The following is a 24,041-nucleotide window of genomic DNA, read 5'->3' on the forward strand; positions in this document are numbered from 1 at the left end:
GTCGGCTGCTGATGAAAACTTGGGCCTTTCGTAGAGGAACTCTCCGGGATCTTCGTTAAGAGCATCAGCGAGGGCAGCGCGGCCGATCTCAGCAATAAGATCCAGATAAACGATCGAATAGTGGAGGTGGACGGACACTCCCTGCAGGGCTACACTAATCACGAGGCCGTGGAGGTGTTGAGGCGTACGGGACAGACGGTAGCCCTCTGCTTGGAGCGATATCTACGTGGACCAAAGTTCGAGCAGCTTCAACAAGCGATCGCCGCAAGCGAATTGAGATTACCTCAGCCGAGTTCCCCGTCTATAACGAGCCTACCTAGCTTTCCCATGAGCGCGGTGAGTCCTACCTTTTGTTTAGCAGTCCAAAGTAGTTCAAAGCGAGTTACCTCTCCCTCTCTCAATTATTAATCAAATATTATCTCATCCATCGCACTCGCCATCGATCGCTCTCCACATTTTCGCTCGCTTCCTGCATCTTAACGTTTCCCCACCACCATCTCTGCACCATCTCTGCCTGCCCGGCGTATCGCAAATGGCCATGAGAGATTCTGGCTACCTATGTTACCATACTGCGTATTATATGGACGTTGTTAAATCTATTTTCTACGTGCTCTCCGCAGGATGGAGAAACTACCACCGAGATCGAGCCAGAGGGTGAGTCCCACACCACCGTGGACAGCGCGGTTCTGCAGGAAGGTGAGCGCATAAGAACGTCGGACGAGCAGGACGACGCGACCAACGTAGAAGCGCTGTTGAGCGATCCCTCGAGTGAACTCACGCCTCAGATTCGCGCGGCGATCAAGTCCAAGTGGCAGAAGATCATCGGGCCTGACACCGAGATAGTAGTAAGTGCCTTCGTGATGCAATTTCATCTGGAGAAGCCATATTATATGAGAGAACGTTTCTTTCACGTATCTTTCCTTTCATTTCGCTCGATCAGGTCGCTCAACTGAAAAAGTTCGCCGAAGGGAGCGGTCTTGGAATTAGCTTGGAGGGAACGGTCGACGTGGAGAACGGCCAGGAAGTCAGGCCTCATCACTACATTCGTTCTATTCTGCCGGAGGGCCCCGTCGGACAGAACGGCACGCTGCGCTCTGGGGACGAGCTGCTAGAGGTTATCGAATTTCCGTGTCTCTTTTTAGCGAAGTCTCTATCCAGCGTTTTCCTTTCAAAGCGCTCGACTTCTCCTCTTAATACTACCACTACCATCACTCCTCTATCACTTTTGAACAATCTGTAAAACCGATATCGTGCTTTTGTAGGTGAACGGCTACCGCTTATTGGGCATCAATCACATGGAAGTGGTTAGCGTGCTGAAAGAGTTGCCTATACACGTTCGCATGGTCTGCGGAAGAAACATCGCCTCGCAGGACCCGCTTTGTCCCATCGACACCGCTCAGCATCAGGCCGCCTTCCAGACTAGAGTGAGTAGAGCGATTGCGTCAGCGCCCGCTGTCACACACAGTCGCCCAAGTCGCGCGCCACTTCAAGGTACACCCCGCGAAAACCTGTGTTCTCCCGTAGAGCATCCTCGGCGGGTCACTGCAGAACTTGTTGCCCACGATGGATCGGCTCGTAAAAGCAAAGTCGGACGGTTCCTTGGCTTCTACGACGACCACGGCCACGGTGACCGACGCGAGTCTAAACAAAATGAAGTCGCGTTCGTTGGAACCGCTGACCGGTCTGGCGATGTGGAGTTCTGAGCCGCAAATTATCGAATTGGTTAAAGGAGAGAGGGGCCTTGGGTTCTCCATTTTGGATTATCAGGTGCGAACGTGAAGCCTCTTTTTTTTGCCGTACGCGAATCCTCGCGAGTAAGACGATAAAACAACGAGAAGCTATAATAACCATCCGATCTGCTTCTTCTTTTTTTTTTTCCGTCCGACACGCTTTTAGGATCCAATGAACCCCAACGAAACTGTGATAGTAATACGGTCGCTCGTGCCCGGCGGCGTGGCGCAGGTCGACGGGCAGTTAATACCGGGTGATCGGCTTCTGTTTGTGAACGACATCGCATTAGAGAACGCAACACTGGACCAGGCCGTGCAGGCCCTCAAAGGTGCCCCGAAGGGGACCGTACGCATCGGCGTGGCCAAGCCGCTGCCAATACCAGACAGTATTGTCCAGGTGAGCGATCAGGACGACCGGACCGAGGCTGCGAGAGATAGAGACACCGAGGCAACCGCTTTCTCGATCGTGGATAGCCACAAACAGAGGCGGGAGTATTTCCGCGAGCGTAAGGTCAACGTGACCGAGCCGCCTCATCACATGGATCTGATCGAGGGCCTGAAACATCAGCACAACCTCGTCAAATCCGAGAGTTTTTAAGGTCGCTTTTAATCGGAGAGTTGAGCTCAAGGCTCTTGCCTCTGCTAAATTCCACTGCGGTTCGCGTGTCTTCGAGACGGTTCGTGTACGTATAGGTTCAATTCAATGATGTGGAATGGAATGATTCGGCTAATCACATTGAATCGTCGTGCGTTAGGGAGATGGACGGTATAAGAAAAAAAGGATTGACGTCCGAATAATTTAATAGAGTTTACAAATCTATCGTTAAGAGAAAAAAAGAAATTCATATTATTCGAAGGGAAACTCTACATTTGAGTCTCTTGACTGAGTGATCAATTATTTTTTCTACCGCAAGCTTCTGTTTTTAACGAAAAATTAAGTTCGTAAGTCAGATAGACTTTTTATTTTCCAACATAATTGGAGTGACAAGATGATTGCAACACATTTCTGTATGTTTTGTGACTGTTAAAAAAATAAGATTTTTATTTGTTCTGAAATTGATGAAATTTGAGGGTGTTGCAACTCTTTTGCTACCAACTATATGTGTCAATGGCGGATCAAAGGATCTTTTGTTTTCATGTAGAACGACTCAACAGTAGAACAGAGCACTATTTCATTTTCGAATAGTACAACACGATGATAAATTGGATAGCACTCAATAGCACGATAAAACAACGAATCGGAAAAACGGGCAAAAGTTTTTTTGGAACTTTTGTTTCCTTTACAGGAGGATTTGGAAAACCATTCGAAGAAAGTATGCATCAATCAAATTTAAAAATATCGATAAAGATAATCATTCTTTTAAAAAACAACGCGGGAGAGAAAACTTTGGTGGACGTCAATTCATCAGTCGTGTATCAGGCATCATATAACCCTGAATACTTATTTCGTAGAATTTCCTACAATTTTCATCTTTACATCTATGTACAAACGCAGTGTGTAAGGTTGAAAAAAATGCAGGAAATTTTCATAAATTTCATAAATATTAAGGTTTCTGTGATGTTTGTTTTATGTACACACGCACAGAGATCGGCATACATGTCTTAACATACGATTACTACGATTTTCACTCGCGCACACATGTGTGTATATGGTTGAAAATCGTATAGTACGCCTAATAATATAAGTGTTTAAGGCTATTACGCCAGAGTCTCTGTGTATCGCCCATCTCCACTGTGCGCATATAACGGAACAAATTTCTCGCTGGAGAAATAGACTGAGACTGAGGTTTATTCGTTAAATAGAACGTAAAGTGCGCACAAGACCGAATGTGTGTTTCCTAACGGGATTCCGTCCATGAAAGTGAAGTAACCGTCCTTACATTTCATATACATATTAAACGACGTCGCATTCGAACGTGTAGCGATCGACGAGCATGGGACACATTAGTGTCACATTTTCGCGAAATCGGGAATCTATGAAAGTAATCATTATCCGTGTATGTGTGTGTGTATGTTTTCTTTTCTTATTTTGCACTCGCGCGCGTACAATGTTCGTCGCGAAATTGGCAGAGTGAACGTCGACAAGGAGACAATGTGCGCGTGAATAACGTTGAGGGATATTCTTTGATACTTGCAACGTTCGCGCGACTGCTTGACAGGACACTAAAGTGTAAATTTAGCGTCTTTAAATAACGAGTCGTGTTGAGATTTCTTATAGTGATTCGCAGAGAGTTTACCATTAGGCCTGCATGACGTAGCACGTCTTTACGTTAAGTCCATCGTCCATCTCGTAATTTAGAGTACAAGTGTGTGTGTGTATATATATAAATATATACATATATAAATACAGATAAATATATACATATATTTTATATGGCAGGTTGCGTTAGATACTTGTCTTAGATACTTACTGTAAATGATACTCGCAACGACTGACTTTTCCTTACGTGAATTTCATTGTGACAATTTTGCGAGGAGCCGCGTATATTCAACGCCAAATACGTTGTCTAGTTCATTTCGAATGCGAACGTTGTCGAGGCTCGCCGATAGCGAAGTCGACTCTCGCGGAGATCGAGCCGAAGGCAACGTCGCACATCGACATTTACGTAACTCACTGCAGCGCGCACCAAGACGCGTTTAAATGTGCTTTGCATCCCGAACTCTGTGTTGATCTCTGTGTGTCTTGAGTTGATCACGTTGTGTTGTGTTTCCTCCCCGTCATTGTCATCGTGTTTGAGTTTTTGTCTCACGATTATACGGCACACACAATTCGCGGAGGGCGCGTTCGGGCGATCGCGACTCGTTTGCCGTCGTTTCAAGAGATCATCGGTACATGAATATATTTTAATGCATATACACATATATGTATACACACACGTCGATACCGGCTGAGGTGATATCTAGCCGACATCGAATTATTATCCCATTTGTGTTGACGATCTGGCATCTGCACACCGCTCGGAGAAGTTTCGCGAGTGGTTGGGCAACTCTCGTTCGCATGCACGAACATGAAAACGGATGCGACGGCGCATCATCCACTTGCGGAGGAGGGCGAAGCTCGTGGATCGCCAAAGCTCGTAACCCGGGAGAAATTGTGCGTCTCCCGATGTCGTCGGGTCCATCAACGTCTCGGGCCCGACGAGCGGCGGAAGATGTCAGAGTTTTATGTGTCAAATAAAATTACACGATATGCTGCTGCACGCACACCGATAAACAGGGTGCCGTACACGTGTTCTTTTATTTCGTTTATCACTCGCCCGCTTGTCGCCAGTCCGTCTTTCCGCCCTCTTCTCCCGTCCATCCCGTGTGTGTGCTCTCGTGCTGGTCTATCCTTTCCCCACGTTGTGTTGGTCATCTGTGCTTATTTGCGTCATGATTTAATCGTTCGCTCCTTCGTTTCTCTTTTCTTCTTTTTTATTTTTTTTTACTACACCACGCGCGCGATACTTGATTTTGCTGATAACTTAACGGCGACGTCTGTGTACATATGTATCTTCTTTTTTGTCTTATTTTTCTTCTTTCCGCGTCGTGCCCGTACCGTTGCAACCGGAACATCCATATGACGGTCGATAAAAACGACGGAGCCCGATATTTACGATCGCGCGGGCCGCCTTCGGCGATATTCCAAGGCGCGCTCAGGCGTTTGAATGATTTATGCGATACTTTCGGACGCGAGATATACCAGTCGACCGACGAATTTTGGATGAGCCAGCCTCCCGCCCTCGCTCGTGCCTTGTGATTCTCTGCGGCGGTTTGCCGATCACAAGCGCGTCCTTGTGCGGGATGCGGCCCACGTCGCGGGATTAAGCGAGCTTTATCGCGAAGTTTTAAGCACTCGCCTCTCGTACGGAGAAAATAAAGCCATGGAGGGATTCGAGTCTGAAGACCCTCTCGCGCGTGATTCGTTCGCCGAATTGCGGGGCAGGACACGAACCGCGCCATTAAAGTGATAATGATTGCGATTTCTGTAAGTTGCAATTATGGAGATTTGTTTTGAATCATGGGGTTTAGACTTGTGAAGCTTAATTGCGATTCTGATAATAAAAAAATCATATCTTTTGCCAATAATTACACTGAGAGCAAAATATCTAAAGAATAAAAAATGTATTTAAGTGGATACTAATAACATATTTACTTAAATCTAAATCCTTTTATATAAATGGAGTAAACAATTGCTTTCAAGAAAAGCTTCAAGAAATATTTGATATTGTAATATATAAGTAAATATACTAATTAATTCATCGAGTATATTTTTATCTCTTAAAAAAATTTTTCCCTCAGTGTAAAGGTACATGCCAATAATTGAATGTGTTTACACTATATTTTTCTGCTGCATACATGTTTGATATTTTCGCGAAGCATCATTCGATGTTTGTGATAAGAGTCGTAAAAAGTACTTTATGTTCGAGCAATCTTTTATCGTCTTTGTAATCGACAATTTTCTTATGATATTACAATCGTTATTACGTGCAAAGTTACGTTCCCATCTCGTTTTGGCTACTATAATCGGTAGTTCTACGCCCTGTTCCTATAAGAAAATTTGGTCACGATGCTCGCTGAATGAGTTTTAGATGCGTTTCGTAATTTGGTTTCTCGCGGCGGTCAGTCGGGAGAAAAAGGAAGAACGGGAGAAGGCAGAGAAAAAAGTCGGACATTCGGTGAACGTGAGAAGTGTGCAAATATCTCTGGTTTCGGCGCTGCATCGCCGGCGTCGGAAAAAGAAATGGAGAACAATGTATAGTACGGTGAACGAAAGAAAGAAAGAAACGAGAGGGAGAGGAAAAGAGATTTTTGTTAATAGCGCTCGGTGTTTACCGCGGATGGGTTTATATTGCCGACAAACCATCGACTAAGTAAGTACAGAACAAAACGATTGTAATAGTGAATGAAAGTTGCCTGGTAGAGTAGCTGAACAAAACAACTTTATTGCATTCGACTGACTTCTCTCACATTACTTCCAAATTCTTTCAAACTCACGAAACACACACGACCGTACTAGCGATCTTTGTTTAGCAAGTTGCATTCGTCTTTTGAGGAGTTATGTTTCTTTGCGTATGTTATACATTTGCCATTTGTCTCTTTGCAGTCGGGCGAGTATGAGTGCGAGAGCAAAAGAAAGAAAGAGAGCGGACGAAATTGTGTGAAAGAGAATTGAAAAGCCAGCTGTTTTTCAAAAACTGCTGGAACGATATGAGACTGACATGAACGTGATATGCGTGAGGGTGCGAATGTGTGAGAACTAGAAAGAGGGAGCAAGAGAGAGGGAGAGAGTGAGTATGAAGAGTATAAAACGACAAAGGAATGAAAGGAAAGCGCGAAAGTGAGAAAGAATGGCTCAGAACCGGCGGCAAAGTAGCGGCAGAGTCAGAGAATATAAAAGAGACGAAAGAAAAGAGGGGAAAAGAAAGAGAGAAAGATGAGTCGTGAGACACAGAGGCAAGTAAAGATCAAGTACAAGTTGTGAACTGACGATAAGTCTCGCATTATTTGTTTTCTTTGATTTCCTTTCTGGTTAAGTGTCGCCTTTTCCTTTTCGCTGTTACGATCTTCTTTAACAATTTTTAACCGAACTCTCTCAAGCAAGCTCGTATTTCAAACTTTTCGCCTTTTTGTAGAGCTCTACTACCATTCCACTACTGTCTACTACTCACTGGCACCTTTCTTCACTATTATCAAGAGGCTCTCGTGTGGGGATCGATACGTACGTTTACTACTTACTCGCAACCTGTTTATACCTGAACTTCTTCCGACCGCCTTCCCGATACTCGAACCACTTCGGGCGAACGGATGGTATAAGCCTCGATGTGGTAGCCGCTGGGATATCTGACCGCAAGTTACGTAATAAATCGATTCTCCTCTCCAGGCTTCCTTTTTTCTTCATCGCTTAGAACGCGAAGCTCTTGTTATTATCTTTACGAGCCGAGTCTCGGAGACACGCGAAAATCACGATTATTATTCTCATTCTTGTCGTTATAACGATATTATTACTATTCATTTTTATTATTATTATTACTTTTTTGTTATTGTCTCATTGTTATTTTCTTTTTCCTTTCGTTTGATTATTACTGTCGATGTCGCTGTCGTGATCGTTGTTGTCTCTCTATCCTTTTCTTTACTGTGTGCATAGTATTTATTGCGAGCTTTATTTGCGCAACTGCATAAAACGTTACCCTCGATGTCGCCATCGAGCACGCATTATAAGAAACCGTAAAAAAGAATTTGCCGCCGCGGAAAAGAGAGAGAGAGAGAGAGAGAAAGAGGATAGCGCCGAGTATGCAATCTACGACCACAGGAAAGCACGACCGACATTTCTCATTCGGTTCTACCACACTCGTTTGAATACACATATTCGATAGTCGCGATTCTTCGGTGAGTGCTTTTGTCAAACGACACAATCCGCAACTCTACGTAACCATAAGAGAGAGAAAGAGAGAGAGACGAGGCGAACATGTGTTTCTTAGAGTTAGCTCTCGTTCTTACAGCATGCTTACAGTTCTCCGCTTCGCTTCGTACAGCAAAAATACTCGACGTTGAATTTCATTTGTATCATTCGCATCACATATGCACACGTACACCGCACACGACACAATGACACCGAAATAAAAATCGAGCGATCGTAGGAGAGACTGGGGCTAGATGTCCCATATTTCAGTATCTCGAAATAACAACTTTAGACAATTAATTGTTGCGACTGATTGTACAAACATAATAGAGCCAGCCTTCTTCTATGTGTTAAGGCCCTCCACGAATCATACATTTTGCTTTGTAACTTTAATAACTAAAGTCCAAATATGCAGCAACGTGGCTATCTTGTTCTGGTTCAGTTGTCTAGTAGTGCAGAGTAAAAAGGCCACATATGAAATATGTATTCTAGTTAGCAGTTGAGAGGTCTCTACAGCCCTCCTGCCCTGAATTATGAGCCAACTTTACCTTGTCTGTCCATATGCTCGATTCTCAATCATTTTATGAATGAAAATTGCTTTTGTTATACGAAACAGAGTATATTATACTTTTCCGAGAAACTTTCTTCTAGCTGGTAACGTTACGTAACTTCATTCACTCATCATGTAGAATATTACTCCAAAATTTCGGGACTCAAAAATTTACTTTGTTACTGTTACTAAAATCAGTTGTTTCTTAAGTTATTTCTTAAGTGTAATATTATCCCAATTTTAATGAAATTCAGGGAAAAACATCTATGTCCTAGAAGGACAATTTCGCGATTTTGTGTCTATTGTTCCTTTCAAGATAAAAGAAAGTACATAAGCAACATATCCCTGAGGCCACTTAAACTCGGTCTCCCCTATTTCGCAGAATTGACAGAGGACAGTGAAATATTGACCGCGAAGATGCACCCTGCACAGCTTTCTGCTAAATTAACCATTGCGAATTCAAAGAGATCATGCACCCGCGTTTGCGTCGTGCAACAAATGCAACGTGAGCTCGCTGTCGGCGAAGCGCGAAGAGTTCCTCGTAATAAACGTGTCCCTCATTTTCCAAAAATTTACGGCACGAGAAGCGCAAAGGAAAATTTGGGAAAAAACTGAGCTACGATAAGTAAAATAAGAAAAGAAAAATAACAGGGATCAATTGGATAAATTGGATCAGTTTCTATGACTATTCAAGAGAAAAACACTCACGCGTTTAAGTCGCAAGAAATCATTATTCATCGCCTATCAGCATCCTTTGACAAATTAGCTCAGTTGCGAAACTCTTAGAAGATGTTCGTATACGGTGCAAGTTGCAACGAGTAAAATTTTCCAAGATTGCATAAATTCTCGTCTCTCCCTCTTTATCTGTCTCTTTTTCTCTCTCTCTCTCTCTTCCCCCCTTTCTCATCCCCCTCTCTCTTCCTCCCCTCTCCCTCAGTTTGCCAACGCGTCTGTCATCTTCAACAGTTTCCGGGAAAATCGAGGAAGGAAAAAGTTTACGGAACTCTGCGCGCTTCTATATCGGCGAGATTGCTCCGCTCGGAGATACAATTCTTTGCGCGTTTATCGAAGCGTACCACGGCGTTATTCCGCGATTATTACGTAAGTCGCTTGCCCTTATTGCGAGCGAACGAGCGAACCTTGCAGCGCCTAGCACCTGCGCCAGGTATATCTGCAACTCATAACTACGCTCGTGCATCTCCTTCGTCGGGACGCGCGTCCCGGGTATATCTCTCGTGCTCCTTGCTCTTATTACTGCGAGATAAATTTCACCTTCAGCGCGGCGCTATCATTCACAGCCGCGCTACTGCGACAGATATATACATTTTCACGAACACGGCTCGATTCGTTCGCTGGGGAAACGAGGTCCAACTCGGAGAATCCCCTTATCGCGCGCAAAATATGAGCCCTTTCGTTATCTTCCCCGTGCGAAAATCGTCGGAATAAGCTCTCCTACCTTCGTTAGCGCGTTACGCGAACTCACGGACACTTATCGTACACAGATCGGCGTGTATGTCTTATTAATATCAAAGTCCGTATCGTTAGCCTTTCTTGAGACTTGTCTCGTTTGAAATACTCAGGTTTGCACTTGGAGTCGGATCTCAGTCCTTCAGTTGAGAATTACATGGCATAAATGTGACATTACATCTGTAATTGCGATTCAAGCGAGGGACACATCTGACTCTAAATTCAGATCTGCGAATCTCACCTGAGGCAAGTTTCAAGAAACGATTATTAGTATGGGCTTTTCAATGTCTTTGATTTTCAGTCGTATGCATATGTATGCACACGGTTGAAAGTGCCGTAACCCCGATAACAAGCGTGGAGACAACTGTGTGTTGACCCGTGTAGCTTTCTGACATAGCGACTGAATGCGCTGGAAAACATCTGGCTATTCTCTTCTCATGCTTCCTACGTATTCTTCTGTGTGAGATATTGATATCTGTGAAAATTATGTGTCCACAATTACACGACTGTCTGATGTTACACACGAACGCAAATTCGTGCCTCTCCGTTCCCACCGTGCGTTTCGAGAGCGACCACAAATAGTATCAAACGCACGTAGGATTAAATCTGTTTCTCTCGGCTGCATCCTTTACGTACCTCTCTCGTCTCGTCGAATGTACGAAACGTACGTTTCGCTTTACGATACAAATGAAACGCCGTAGCCGAAAGGAACGAACGCACAGTTGCGTTAGCGCGCTGCATACACACACACATACACGCACACACACACGCGCGCGCGCGCGCGCGTATAAACATACATAGTCTTTTAGTAGGAATGCCGCGTGGTTAAAAATTCATTTGTCAAAAATATTGTAAGTTACACACGAGCACTCGAGCGCATCTTTCTAACGACGTTTCTTTTTCATTTTTCAGAGCGAGGCATAAGCGTCGAGGCGGACGTATTTCCGAAGCGAGTTACGCATTTACCGCAGTTACCGACCAATAGAGAGAGAAAGAAAAAGAGAGAAAGATAGACAAAAACAGAAAAAGAAAGAGAGAACGATATAGAAGGAGAGAGGGAGGAGGAAAGAGAGAAAAGTGAGAAAACTAAGAAACCAAAGCAGAAACGGAAAATAAAAGTTACCATGATCAAGCATACTACTGTCCTCGTTTATGCCCATTTTAATAACAACAACGGCCGCGATACAACGAGAGCAACGAGCGTACTCGATGTAACTCCACACGCGCGTGTGCCCGCGAATGTACGCGGTCGCGAAGAGAGAGAAGAGAAAAACAAAAAGAAAAAAAAAAGAAACGAGAAGGAATACCGAATGTCCCGTCCTTTCATTCGATTAACTCCGACATTTCTCCCTTTCGCCAGTGTCTCGAGCTTCACAATTTATAAATCAGTGGATATAATTGATTCGATAATCAATACGACGCGTCCTTACTTTTCCGCGTCGCGTCGACGAAATTTGTTTAACTCGTAAAACGCTAAGAAATTTTCATAAGTCTGCGACTTATCGAATCAAAAAACAAAAAAAAAAAAGAAAGAAAGAAAGAGGAAAAGGAAATAGAACAGAAAAAAGAGGAGCAATGATTTTAACGAACACGACTTTTGACTTTGTAATTTCCTTTTCGGCCTCGCCGTTCTCGATGTATTTAACGTTCACACCATCGTTATGAAATTGTACCACTAACAATTTGTTACATTTTATCAGAAATATAAGAATACACTGAGAGAAAGCGTGATGTGTATGTGTATGTATGTATATATGAAGAGACGTTGCTGTGAAATATCGCCGGATAATGCTTCCATCTTCTTCGCAGCGCGTGTCTCGTTCTCCGGAGAGATTTTACTTGCACGAATGTCTCATCCGGGAGAATCGGTCCACTCACGTGCGTGGTCGTTCGATAAGTACGTGGTCTAATGCAGAGACAGAGCGCATTTCGCCAAATGTTTATTACCGTATTTGTCAGAACCTTCCTTTATTAGGTCAAGCGTGACCGTATAGAGCGATCTGTCGATTAGTTCTCGTTTGACAGTGCGCCAAAGTGAATTCTGCGAGCGACTTAGTCTTACATCAGCAAATACTGAACTGAAAACAGTTTCATTGTTTCTTTTCGCATGATTTCACCGCAATCTGAAGGACCTTCAGCAACGATTTATATCCATAAAACCTGGATCTAGCAGTTCACTCCGAGAAAAAGGGAACAATCAAAACAATGAGCGAACCGAGACACTCGAGGCGTTTATTTTAGCGCACCTTCAAGCAAAGACTAACTGACAGATCACTTTATATATTGTCATATTTAACAAAGAAAGGCTCTATGCACGATAATAAAAGTTAGATCGAATCTGCACTACCTCTGTATTAGGCCGAGAATACACAGAAAAATCTAAGCAATAAAAAAATTGACACTAATCACAATCGATTGTTCTTGAACCGTAAGAAAAATCATCGATTGTGATTGGCCAATTTGCTCAGTACTTAAGTTTTCTTGCTTGCATTTTTCTACCTCTCATCTTGTCGAATATACGAATCTCGTATCAAACTCTCGTATCTCGTGGCAAACAATCGTCATCGCTCGAACGATTCTCGACGATTTTCCGACTTCCGGGCGCGTCCTCATCGCGTTAACGAGTAGACTGTTAGAGTAATATGGATGTTCCGCGACGCAACTGGTACTCGACACGAATATCCGTTTGCGGCGCATCGCGAGTCGCGCAAATCGCTCGGATGAAAATCTCTAGTAGGAGAGAGAAAGAGAGAAAGAGAAAGAATATATCAGGCTCTCTTAGGTAAGTTCTCACAATCGTCGTTTTTTGTGCTCTCTGTTTGCTTGCGATAGACCCACCCTCTTTGCCGCCCCCCGTTCACATGAAACGCAAAAGATTACCGTTAACGTAATATAAAACATATTTTCATGTAGAAATCAATGTCGACTTTGATAAAATTCGTAGCCATGAAACAGCGCTGTTTAGAAGTTTTGCGTTGCAATTTTATATTGCTCAATCATTGGACGTTATTTAAATATATTCAGACGTCTTTTGGATGCATTCCTGAAACTCAAAGTTTTGCCCGCCTTCGCATCACCGTGCGACAGTTGCGCGACGGCGAGTCGCAGCGACGTCCGCGGATTTCCAGACAATCCTATTTGTATGAAACTATTCCCTTAATTGGATTATCAACAACGAAGAGATTACGAAGCAAACGTATTATTGAGTAACGCTTGTGTATACCTATATACTCACATACGTCGCGATCCGTCTTGTTTTTCTCCTCCTAGGAAATAGCTCGAAATTCACGTGAGTGTCGAAGGGTCGGAGAGAAACTTGAGGAGCGATCGGGAATTCGCTCGGATCGTCGATTATTACCGCAACCATATTCATTGTCGATTTATCATGCTCGTTACATTCATTATATTTCCTTCAGCGCATTGACATTTATTGCAATGCGGTGCACTCGGCGACGCTCGAAATTTTCCGACACGTTTAAATGGGGTTTATGTGGTCACACGCTACAGAATTAATTCCGCATAGATCAAAATTTGCGGTGATGCATATACATGAGTATTGATTAGCAAGTTAATGTTAATATACCTTCCGTGCGTGCGTGAGCGCGCAGCCAAATGAAATTGCATGCGCGCGAGATATCCCGTCAATTAAAATTGTATTTTGCCGCGACCTGACGTAAATTTTCATTGGGGCAGTCATTAACATCGTGTGTGCTTGTTCTCTGAAAAATATCGCGGATCGTCAGACGCCTACGGGTACACAGTCGAATGCAAACCTAGTCTCAAGGTTACGCGAATTTTACCGCGCACAAACAAATCGAGTTCAATTGAAGGAAAATCGAATCGGATCAACAGTAGGAACGTGAATCGCGAAATTTAGTCAACAACAAGAGAGGTTCTCTCAGTCTTTAGCAAAATTGAAACATAATTTTATACATGATACAGTTCTTTTTTCATTTATCAAAAAGTTATCCTAACTACACACTACACGCAAAAAAATGACTTATTAATATCAGCTAAACCGCAGTAGTTGATTCAAACTTAGTCAAAAGGCTAATTGTTTAGCTGTCACTGCTAAGAATTGGCTATGACAGCTAAAATGCATTCAATGAAATACAAATATATTAGGTGACACTAAAAATGCACATTATTTTAAGTAGCTAAGAAAATGGCAGTTATTCCTAAATTTCATATCGCATATATTAAAGAAGTTTGCCGCACAGCTACAATCATTTCTTACAGTATTTTATTTCTAGCAACTAATATTTCTCGCTGTAGCGCCTAAGTTTAAATAGCGAATAAATTTAGCTTCGGTAGTAATGTCGCAGCCAAATGAAATTGCACGCGCGCGAGATGTTCCGTCAATTAAAATTGCATTTTGCCGCGTAAATTTTCATCGAGGCAGTCATTAACATCGTGTATGCTTGTTCTCTGAAAAATATCGCGAATTATCAGACGCCTACGGATCGAATGCAAAGTACCGAGTCTCAAGGTTACGCAAATTTTACCGCGCACGAAAAAGTCAAGTTTAATTGAAGGAAAATCAATGTCGAATCAACATTAGCTGTCCCTATTTCAGTGACACATCTTATCTGCCACAGCTATTTTTTAGCTCTGAAAGCTAGTTTTTTTTTTGCGTGTACGAGTAATTTTTTCCGGTGGAGAAAGTGGAATAAATTAGACGATAATATGACCAAAAATAAATTGAGTTAGTTTTACAGTCGGATTATCGAAATAAAATTTCGCCTTTGTTTCGCACAAGACAAGATGTTAAAGAAACGCCCAAATTTGGTTGAAGGAATCAGTCAGTTCGTCGTGAAGAATTCTGAGATTGAGTTCGTTTCATTCGACTCGTGTTTCGATGTATCTCTTTTCTCACATAGTGTACATTTAAAGTAGCGAAGAGAATTAGGAGGGAAATTACGATCGTCGAGATCGTAACTTCTTCATACACTTGAGTTAGTACTCACGTACAAGCTAGTTGCCGTTCAGATGAGCAAGTAGAATTCACCGCGAAGTAGACGAGCACGCCACACTTAATTGCCGCCGCACTAATTGTACTAATTGTCTGACTTTTGTTCCCCCTCGCTCGTCCCCCCGCGCCGCTCGAATCTACGGCAGAGGGCGACGCCGACTCGCAAGATCAAACGGAGCAGAAGTTTTCCCAACGAGAGCGAGACGACCGATCGCGTAGCCGAGCTCGAGGAACTGCTCTCTTCGAGATCAGGTAACGTCGTCGTCCCCGGAAACGATGGAAACTCGCGAAGCGACCGCGTTTCCATCGTCGGGCCGTTTCTTGGCCCGACAACACAACTGCGTTTCGATTTTCTTCATCTGTTTTGCTGAAATATTTTTCTAAACTGCAAAACTACAGTTGGTGTTACCGTTAGATCGATACGATAGTCTTTCCCATAAACATTGAACAGATATAAACAAAACATTTTCAAGTAGAAGTATACTAGAGTATGTAGTCTTGTTGTGGGACGGACTTTTGAATCAATCCAACATTTCCATCGGCAAAAAAATAGAATGCTGTTATATAAAAAATACAACAATTTATATTCTTTTTTATTTATAGAGAAATTTCTTACATAAAGAATTGAGATAATTGAAATAAGAAGACAGAAGCAAATTGTGTGGGGAAAAAACTTCCGAATGAATCTAACATATGTATCGATAGAAAAATAGGATGTTCTTATATTTTATAAGATTTCTATACATAGAAATTTCTTGTACAAATAATTCAGAGGTGATTGAAATTAGATGTGCATAGTTTTGGGAAAAGATTTCTGAATCACAGTCCAACATTCGCATCAATAGAAAAATGGAATGTTCTTATATATTACATGCAATTTTTATACGTAGAAATTTCTCTCGTACGAAGAATTGAGATAATTGGATTCAGATGTATAGAGACAAGTCGGGACGCTCGTTGGTTAGTTTCATTTTTCTTCTCGATGAAAAATTGTTCGGTGGTCTTGAGATAGCTCGTACGATGATTAACGCAATCTCGCGAAAGGAATACAAATCTCCGCATTGTGAGGTACACTTCTCATAGATCACGCTCATCTTATATGTTTCAACAGCGCGGGGCTTGTATAAATCACAGTTCATTCAATAACATACGTCGCCACGGTGCTGCTCGTTTGTGTGCGTGCGTGCGTGCACGCGCGCGCGCGCACGTGTATGTGTATGTGTATATATAGCCATTTTCGGATGTGCTGCTATTGTTCCGAAATGGGAATGTGCCGTGCTACGTTTCGCGAAGTATTATCGCGATTTCTATACAGACCCTACCCTCCCTCCCGCACCTCCCTCCCGACAGAAAAGCGAAATCGCCAGCCACGCTCGCGCGCACGAGGATACGCCGCGTGACGTGGCAATTTGCCATTACCATTCAGGGCCGATATACGAAAACCATTAATTTTGATCCGGCGCGATTAGATTAGCTTCCTTTATAGATATACAAAAGCGCACTGCGCTTTAATGCATCGCTCCGCAGCACGCGATATCCTTTCGCGCGAGTGCACACGCCCGAGCGAATTTCAGTCGGGACGATTTATTAGTGCCGATTCATCGACGAGGGGTCGAGTTCTCTACGCGTCGGGATAATCGAGCCAATTAGAGGGGAGCTAAAATCGCCAAATCTCGCGAGCACACGTCGAGATCGTTCCTGCAAATTCACCTCGCCGTCCTTCCGGGGAAACTCGGGATTGTCAAAAATCCACCGGCGCGGTTGCGTTCACGAACGACAATCTTCCCACTCGCAGGCCTGACGGAATCTTCGACGAACAAGCCGGAGATCGACGAGGACGAGGAGGAGGAGGACGACGAGGACAACTGGAAGGATGCCTCCCCGGTGACACCGATTTGCAGCCCGACACGGCGCCCTCCCAGACTGCACCATCGCGACAAACGTTCGCCCACCAGATACATCGACGTCGATAACGACGTCGAGATCATCCACGAGTTCTATCCGACGACGTCGAAGACGATGCACGAGGAGACGAGCATCGTATCGTACGGCGGCACGATCATCGTGGAGACTACGAGGATACCCAGGCACAGCAAGGACATGGCCGGGAGGATAGAGAAGGTGGCGCCGAAGGTGAAGCTGAAGAAGCAGCCGTCTGTGGAGTTGGATCGCGTGCCGCCCGTGCAGGAAGAGCCGTCCACCAGCGCGCAGGAAGCGGCCAAGATCACGACGGAGGCCGCGAAGTCATCGCGGGAGGACGGAAAGAGCTCGAAACGTCGCGGCAGCTTGGAGTCCGAGGGCCGCACGTCCACGTCGAGGGAGACGCTGGAGAAGTCGGACACGTCGTCAGAAAAGGGTGCCAAGAAGAAGGTGTTCACCGAGAGAGAAGATAGTAAGAAACGATCGAGGAGGTCGGACAAGCGTGCCGGCAAGCTCGACCGCAGAACAGAGGCGGACTCGTCGAGGCGGAAAGCAGACTCGTTGGAGGACGAGGACTCCAAGAGGAAGAGCCACGACGAGACTTACCGGCGGTCGCGCGAAGAACGGAAGAGCCTGAAGGAACAGGAGTGTATCGACAGGGTGACGGAGTTCTTGACGAGGCACAGTATTCCGATCTACCCGGACAGCGGCGGCGGTCTCGAAGCGGTGGAGCCTGCTCAAGTTCCTGCCGAGGTCGTAGACGAGCAGCAACCGGAGCTACGAGTCAAACGTCCGTCAGCTATCGGCAAAGAGGAGGATGCAGATGTTGCGACAATCCCCGAGACGTCTATCACGTCTACGAAACGGAGGGAGAGCCTGAAGAGCGTTCCCGAAACGGAGGAAGCCAAGGACTATCCGGAGGACTCGAAAGCGGTCGTGAAAGATGCTAAGAGAGCCTCGGAGAGCAAGAGACAACGGCGAACTTTGGAACGTGCCCCTGCGGCCGTCTCGGACCAATTTGAACAGGCGACGGTTCAAGAACCCGTGAAACGACCCAGCTCGTTGAGGAAAAGGAGAGACTCCTTCTCCAGAGAGTCCTCGAGGGAATCGCTATTGGAAGAGAAAAAGGGCGTGAGGATCCAAGAGGATGTTCAGGAGATCTTCTTCGAGGACACTAGTGACCAGGTGAGTGGATCGACCTTCTCGAAAAGAGAAGAAAGCTATATAAATATGGATTAAGGAACGCTTCATCGGTGACCCTCACATATGTTGTCAAGAATACGAGTTTGAATAATTTTTGAAAGATTTCAGTTGATATTTATTATTTATTCAAAAGTTATTCAAGAAAAATATATCTAAAGGGTGTTGGATTCGACGACTTGATTTGCATAATTAAATAAGAAAGAGTTAAAAAAAATTTCTTCATTTCGACTCGTCTTTTAACTCCGACCGCGCTGTATATTAGGTGACCGACTTGCTGCCGGAAGTGCAGTTGGTGACCGCAAGGATCATCAGTGCGGAAGAGGCGTCCGCGATACGTTTCGAGGAGGCGGCCGCGAGGATCGAGATCCACTCGCCGCCGGAAGTAGCCGTGGTGTCCGAGATGTTCAAGCCGAAAATTCTGACGCGAGCGCCGTCGCCGGAAGCCGTCGACGTCTCGTCGTTGCAGCTGCCCGCCTTGGCGAAGTCCACTTCGGAGAGCACCTTGGCGGAGAACAAACTGGCCGCCGGCGAGGGCAAGAAGGTCTCCGTGAGGAATCTCAAGCCGGAAATTCTTCTGGATTTGTCCAAGGTGTCCGACAACGGTGCAGAGATCGGCGAGGCGGTGGAGGGCGGCAGGGACATCATGGAGAGGCGACTCAGCCGTACTGGAAGCGAAGGCTTCAAGAGATCACCGAAACCCCAGGAACAAGAGTTTCCTTTCAAGATCGGTAGCATCGCGCAGCCCGACAAGCCGGAGCTAACTATCCTGCACGAGACGGAGAAAGTGGAGGGTAGCGGCGATCTTACCAGGGAAATCGTGACGAAGGACGCGAAGGAAGACGACGATATTCCGAGGTAAGGATTCTTGCCGCGCTTGTATCGATCCCGCGAAAGTGACGGATCTACATTTTGATTCCATATTGACCCTGCAAATTTTACACTAAAAAACAATATTTGAACATTTATTTCTGTGATATTTCTGTGATAAAGTCTATTTCACAGAAATGAATTTTATTTCACGAAAATCAACTTTATATCTCACAAATAAATTTTCAAATATCTTTTCTCAATGTAGAGATTAAAGATAAAAAGGAACAGAATATCGAGATAATAAAGAAACTTCCAATATTAAAGATATTGATGTATCAAATTTGGAGATATTAATTGTCGAATATTAAGTCATTCTCTTAAATAAGTCCCGTTTTAAACTTCAACGTGAAAAAAACAGTAGTAAATAGTCATTTCCTTTAAATTTAGCACACGGTTAATGTGGAATCAAAATTTTCGATTCGGAAAATTACATACATTAATGAAATATTCACTATTTATTATTTTATATAATCCCTCGTCCCTTCTCGCCCCGCGCAGAGTAACGATTCAATAGAATAAATAGAACAACGTCAACTCTGATATTTCTCTCAGCAATTGAATTTCTTTCTGCAACTGAAATCCACATTTTTCGATGTCTTATTTTATTTTATTGGTACGCTCGATCACAAAGTTACAATTACGAGAAGGGGATATTTCGACGATCGCAGTCGCGCGCGGGCGAAAATCGATCGGTTGCGCGGCAGGACGCGCAAAGAGGGGAGCGCAATTTTGTTTGCAGTATCGCAAGCGCGGTCTGTCGATCGAGTTATAAGTTCGAGCGACGTCGCCGCTCGGGGCTTCGAATGTCGATTTGCAAACAATATTGTTTGCCCGGTAAGTTTGTCGGAGTCCCGATTAGGGTTGGATTATACGCGTGGCCATAGAAACCCCGAAGTGCCCGTACAATTTGCTGGAAATCTAGGTCGCCATTAATACGCGCCCAAGTATCTCGCGTCCCGAAATTTCTACGGCCGACTCGAATGCACGTCGAGTTGAAAAATTCACCGTTGCGACCTTTGAGCGCGCGCATGTTTCTCGTGAACATTAAATGACTCTACGTCGTTGGTCGCTGCGAATTCTGCCCGTCGGCTAATTTATCCATGCGCCTTCTCCACCTCGTTGTTTCTCGACGCGTTTGTTTCTTCTCTCCTCCCTCCTTCTCTTTTTTAATTTGCTACTTAATAAATGTAACGCTCACAGCGCAGTCACAGCGGAGTCGGAAGATGGAAACATCCTCCCCTAGTTATTTCTCTCTCCCTCTCTCTTTTTCTCTCTTCTCCTCTTTTTTCTTTACTTTCCTGCCGCTTCGTTCAGCAAGAACTTTTTCGCCGTTAACTTCTACATTTACGACGCCACAAACTTCTCGCAGAGCTCGTACGCGCGCTACACCCACGGAAGAAAGCACTTACCGCGAAGTGCTATTTTTTTATGGGTCGCTCGGATTCACTCTGGAATCCCGCGCAACGCAAACGCGCGGCGATCCGAGCGCGCACGAAGTGATATTTATTTTGTATTTTTACACCCCAAGTGTCTCACGTACGCTTCCGCGGCAGCGGCACGATCGTGCGCGCGGATTGTGCGATTTTACTCGGATTTACCTTGGATTTTCGCGCACCTCTATTCACGTTGTTAACAACCGCGACTTCGGCCGTAAAAGACACGCGGAAATTACGCAGCGGGTCAGGTCGCGAAATAACAAGGTGGGAAGCGTGCGGGAGGCTGACGCGCTGTGTGCTGGCCGGCGAAGTAGATAAGGCAGAGCCGGATCAGGCGTGACGGATACGGCCGCCAGATTCGGACAGGACACGCTGTGAAGGGCAAGAGTTTAAGAGTGGGCCGACGACGATGTCGGGGGAAAAGGGGGGCGGACGGAAATGGAGGTAGAGCGAACGAAATGTCAGCGGGAACAGTGGAAAAGGCATCGCGATGGCACCGGCGAGCGGCACAGGGCGGCGGATACGCACGGCCAAGTGAAAAGAGACAGGCGGGGATCAGCCAGCGGTAGGCGCGAAGTGCCCGAAACGTCGGCGGACGTAGATTGACACGGGGTGACGTCGATGAGGAAAGACGGGCACACGGAGATTATGATGTGACGAGCTCGGAGAGAGAAAAAGAAAGAGGAAGAAAGAGGAAGAAAGAGGCAGAGAAAGAGAAAGAAAGAGAAACGAATATGACAAAAGGGCGACCTCGTTTCGTAAGAAAGAGAGAGGCACGGACGGTGACTTGCTCGAGCGAAAAGCGACGGACAATGCAGGTCGCGAAGTAGAAAAAGACGAGCGGGTGTACGGCAGTTCGTCCGTTCGTCCGTCCATCCGGCTGGCTGGCTGGCTGGTTCACTGGCTGGCCGGCTGTCTGGCTGTAGAGACAAACGCGAGAGCGCGGCGCGACAAGAGAGGATAAGAAGAGATAAAAGCGCCGTTACAAAGGAGCAGAAAAGAACGAGCGGAATTGCGAAGGAGCGAAGGCGGACGCGCGCGAGATATACGACGTTAAAGAGACTTAAAAGATGCGCGGAATTGCCGGCGGGCAGGGAAAAAGAGAAAGAGAGAGAAGGAGAAGGAGAGGAAAGAGACAGATAAGACCGAGGAGAACGTAAAGAAGACGAAGTGGAGGGTGGGACGGCAACTTCAGAGAATAAAAAGAGCACGTGGCGCAGCAAGCAAAGCGGAATGGCTGGTCGTGCATAGAGAAACGTAGATAAACACGACCCGGAGGAAAAATAGGAGGCCTCGAGAGGAAAGGAGAGGGGCAGGGAAGCGAGTCGGTAGCGCATAAGCACGAGGGAATATCGCAAAATATACAGAGAACAGCGACGAGACGCATATATACCACCAGCGGGATCGTATTTAAGAAACAACCGCCTGGTTTAACATCGAGCCAGCCTTTTACTCCTCAAGGATCAGCGAATCAATTCAATTATACGGCTCTCAAGACTCCTGGCTACTTAGCGCGGCCATCTTGATTTAGGACGTCGGAAGAGAGAGAAAATGCACATCCCAAGAATCCTGCAAAGTATATCGCGGTAAGAAGACACGTTCAAAAAATGATGCTTGTAATCGAGCACACCTATAAAATACCCCGAAGACTTTCCTTTTGTCCCAACAATCGCTGAATAACCGTAAAATTAACATGACAAAATCAGGAGAAAAGATAAGTTAAGAAGAAAGTTCGCGTGTTACACGTTAATTTGACCGCTATTTATTGAGTGTCGGTGCTAAAAGAAAGTGTTCGAGGTATTTCAAAAGTGTATGCTTAACCCTATAACGATAACACGCTTATTTTATGTATTGAACGTTTATTATCAACAAATTGATTTAAATTTATTAAATCTCTTATTGTAAGTGATAATCGTTATGCTTTTGTTTGTTTAACGTGGTTGTCACGCGTAATTTAGAGAGTGTTCTTAGAAGTAAATTAGAATAAAGTACATCACTTTTTGGAATGAAGTTACATAAAGTTTACACCAATAAGTTTGGCAGGTTACTGCCAGTCTCAATTGATCGCAAGTGCCATATTTCGGACGCATCTTTTTATTTCGACGTACTTTGCAGGAATTTTGAACATGCGTTTCTTCGTTTCTGACGTCAGCAATCGAGAGTTCCCCAGAAGATTCAAATTAAGCTTTTAGACACCTGATTTCTAACTTGATCAATGCAACGAGACGTCAAAAAACAATTGAATTTCGATGGAGAAACAGCTTCAGTGTCCAATGGGAAACGTCGGCGCGGATCCGAGTATGCGGTTGCTCCTGATGAACTCGCGGATCGCCGATGCCGAGAGCGGTGCCAACTCCACGACACACACGTTCACGTTCGACGATCGATCGTGTTGTCTCCAACGAAGCGCGCTTTAATTGCGCCCCTGGCGAAAGCCGCCGCTCTATAACCGTCCGTACTAATATTTAGAAGCCGGCGAACGTCATCCCGGCATCAATCAGTGCCATTTCGCGCGCGTACACACAGCCAGGGACAATATTTGTTATGCGAACCCCTCCATCCCCGTCATTCCTCCGCCGTCGCGCAGAATATTGGGTCGTTCTACGCGTTTGGATCTTATTAAAACAGTCTCTCTCTCTTTCTCTCTCCCTTCCCTCCTCGTTGCGCGCGCTTTATATTTCGTACTGGAGATCCTGTCGCCTGAAAAGCTAAAAATGGGGAGGGGGAAAATAATGCGCAAGGGTCGCGGGTAAATTCCCGAGCTCGCGAAGGGTGATTTTCGGTGGAACGAGGATACGATACGGTGCCATCACTACGGAGATATATTGGCGGGAAGGAGGGAGGAAAACGGCTTTGCTTTACCTTACGCACTTAAACGTAAAGCGTGCGGAACGAGAGATCGCGCGGACGGAACTCTCCTATCAAGCGCGTACACACTGCACGCATGTATGCGTGCAAGCTCGGTGGTGCGTGTTGCGCGCATACACCGCAACCTCCGCGCGCGGAACCGCGCACAAAGGCGACAATTTATCGCTAATTTAGCGACGGGGTAATGCTGACGCTCGTGCAACGTTATTACCGTTGTCATCTGAATAACGACGATGCGTTCACACACGCTTGGCGGGCAGCGACTTTTCGCCGAACAATTTGCCATTATCGAGACGATAAATTTTCGATAAGATAACCGCGCGCACATGCGAGTTGAATGATTGCGATTTAAACATGTATCGTCGAATTCACGGCGAGAGAGCGTCGCGTTCGTTATTGGCGTTTCAATTTTTGTTCGCCGCACACAGATTGGCTGGATGCGCGAATAAATTCGTTTTTATTTGCGAGGTGGAGTCGCCCGCTACATACGCAGTGTGTATTCGTGCGTGTGCGCGCGCGCGCACGTATGTAATATTTTAAAACAGATTCTGCGCATTTATCTCCCTTCCTCCCCCCCTCTCTCTCTCTCTCTCTCTCTCTCTCTCTCTCTCTCTCTCTCTCTCTCTCTCTCTCTCTCTCTCTC

General features: G+C 45.2%; 1 protein-coding gene across 9 annotated transcripts in view; it reads left to right on the plus strand.

The window, feature by feature from the left end:
* LOC116853160 (multiple PDZ domain protein-like) overlaps positions 1-24,041 on the plus strand; it is a 150,136-nt gene that overhangs the window by 94,724 nt on the left and 31,371 nt on the right. For all 9 annotated transcript variants that reach the window (XR_004379915.1, XM_032834067.1, XM_032834072.1 and 6 more), the window contains 9 exons: positions 35-336; positions 621-845; positions 941-1,114; positions 1,263-1,424; positions 1,525-1,767; positions 1,897-2,127; positions 15,248-15,353; positions 16,897-18,206; positions 18,487-19,079. Coding sequence is in view for 8 of the 9 variants with exons in the window: in XM_032834067.1 (XP_032689958.1) it covers positions 35-336; positions 621-845; positions 941-1,114; positions 1,263-1,424; positions 1,525-1,767; positions 1,897-2,127; positions 15,248-15,353; positions 16,897-18,206; positions 18,487-19,079 (3,346 nt within the window). In the remaining variant the exon portion in view is untranslated. The remainder of the gene's footprint in view (positions 1-34; positions 337-620; positions 846-940; positions 1,115-1,262; positions 1,425-1,524; positions 1,768-1,896; positions 2,128-15,247; positions 15,354-16,896; positions 18,207-18,486; positions 19,080-24,041) is intronic.

The sequence above is a fragment of the Odontomachus brunneus genome, unplaced genomic scaffold, assembly GCF_010583005.1.
Source record: "Odontomachus brunneus isolate Ranch 3 - 2012 unplaced genomic scaffold, Obru_v1 Obru_scaffold_283, whole genome shotgun sequence".
Lineage (NCBI taxonomy): Eukaryota > Metazoa > Arthropoda > Insecta > Hymenoptera > Formicidae > Odontomachus > Odontomachus brunneus.